The sequence below is a fragment of the Drosophila hydei genome, unplaced genomic scaffold (assembly GCF_003285905.1).
Source record: "Drosophila hydei strain 15085-1641.00,03,60 unplaced genomic scaffold, DhydRS2 tig00000181-arrow-arrow-pilon, whole genome shotgun sequence".
NCBI lineage: Eukaryota > Metazoa > Arthropoda > Insecta > Diptera > Drosophilidae > Drosophila > Drosophila hydei.
Genome location: NW_022045683.1, coordinates 2,974 through 4,198, shown reverse-complemented (window position 1 = coordinate 4,198; position 1,225 = coordinate 2,974). Strand labels below are relative to the sequence as shown.

The 1,225-nt window shown below is 36.9% G+C and overlaps 1 protein-coding gene across 1 annotated transcript; it reads left to right on the top strand.

The window, feature by feature from the left end:
• Nucleotides 1-222: 222 nt before the first annotated feature.
• Nucleotides 223-873, top strand: LOC111593217 (ubiquitin-related modifier 1 homolog). Its single transcript, XM_023305868.2, has 5 exons — nucleotides 223-282; nucleotides 337-404; nucleotides 463-544; nucleotides 602-650; nucleotides 706-873. Exons 1-5 carry the CDS (start codon nucleotides 233-235, stop codon nucleotides 772-774), a joined length of 318 nt encoding a protein of 105 aa, XP_023161636.2. The 5' UTR covers nucleotides 223-232; the 3' UTR covers nucleotides 775-873.
• Nucleotides 874-1,225: the final 352 nt, after the last annotated feature.

The window sequence follows — 1,225 nt, the reverse complement described above, 5'->3', positions numbered from 1 at the left end:
CATTTTGTCAGCCGTTAATAAGAAATCTGCCAAATGATTGGAATTTCAATTCAAATTCAAAAATGAAAAGCCGTTGAAGCTCTTACGTTACGTATGTCATCGGCGCAATAAAGAGCAACGCAAACGCACGCTGAGCAAAACAGCGTAAAAATGAGTTCACAAAACTGTTAACGAAATGTTATAAATTCAACATTCACTGTGAATGACAAATAAGCAAAACAATAACAGCTTGATGATGAGCAACCAAAACAAGCCGGATTTAAAAATTATTCTAGAATTCAGGTAACATTAAATGCTATAAATATTTAGCAATATTCAAGCAAACTGTGCTTTTAGTGCTGGCGCGGAGCTGCTGTTCGGCAATATCAAACGACGTGAAATCTCCTTGGATGGCACGCAAAAATGTGAGCACTATAAGTTCTCGTCTCCAATTTATTGCAGCTGTTTAATGGTTTATTGCAGGGACAATTGCGAATTTGCTAAAGTGGATGCACGTAAACATTCTTACCGAACGGCCGGAACTATTCATACAAGGAGACACAGTGTAAGAAGGAGAGACAGCGTAACACGTGCGGCTCATATAATGATTCTTCTGTTTCAGACGGCCTGGAATATTGGTGCTGATCAACGATACGGACTGGGAGCTTCTGGTAAGTAATGTTGGGCTTCAGATTTATATACATTTTATCTATTGTGCTTAACTAGGGTGAGCTGGAGTACGAGCTGCAGCCGAACGATAATGTGTTATTCATCTCAACACTGCACGGCGGATAATAGTGGCAGCTGCTCAATAACAGCGACTGCTATGTTAACTAGTATAAGTAAAAAGTTTTGTATTTAAAAAAATAAAAATAAAATCAAATTTTATACAGATCAGAATTACGTCCCTCTACCATAAATGGCAAAGGCCCACACGATGGTTCGGGCAGTAAAGATTTTCTTCATATTGAAGTAAGGTATGGGAATTCTGCTGGTATATAAAGCAGTGATGTTCAGAATAAGCAGTTGAGAATTACAAGCGCAACATGCTGAGTAGAAGTTCTAATTGAGCGCATTCTTATAAGATTAACGATCTCCTGCTGACAGCTTAACGACGACGCCTCTTTTTGTATATTCGAAGCAACATTTATTCAATTCTCTGCTTATGTGTATACATTATTCAAATATTAAAAGATATGCAATTATTTATGTATATTTTGTTTTCTTTTACGATAATTTAAAGATA

Coding starts and splice junctions, on each gene's coding strand:
- LOC111593217 (XM_023305868.2), top strand. CDS start 233: ATGATGAGCAACCAAAACAAGCCGGATTTAAAAATTATTCTAGAATTC. Junction 405..462: donor CTTGGATGGCACGCAAAAAT/GTGAGCACTATA, acceptor GGTTTATTGCAG/GGACAATTGCGAATTTGCTA. Junction 545..601: donor TTCATACAAGGAGACACAGT/GTAAGAAGGAGA, acceptor CTTCTGTTTCAG/ACGGCCTGGAATATTGGTGC.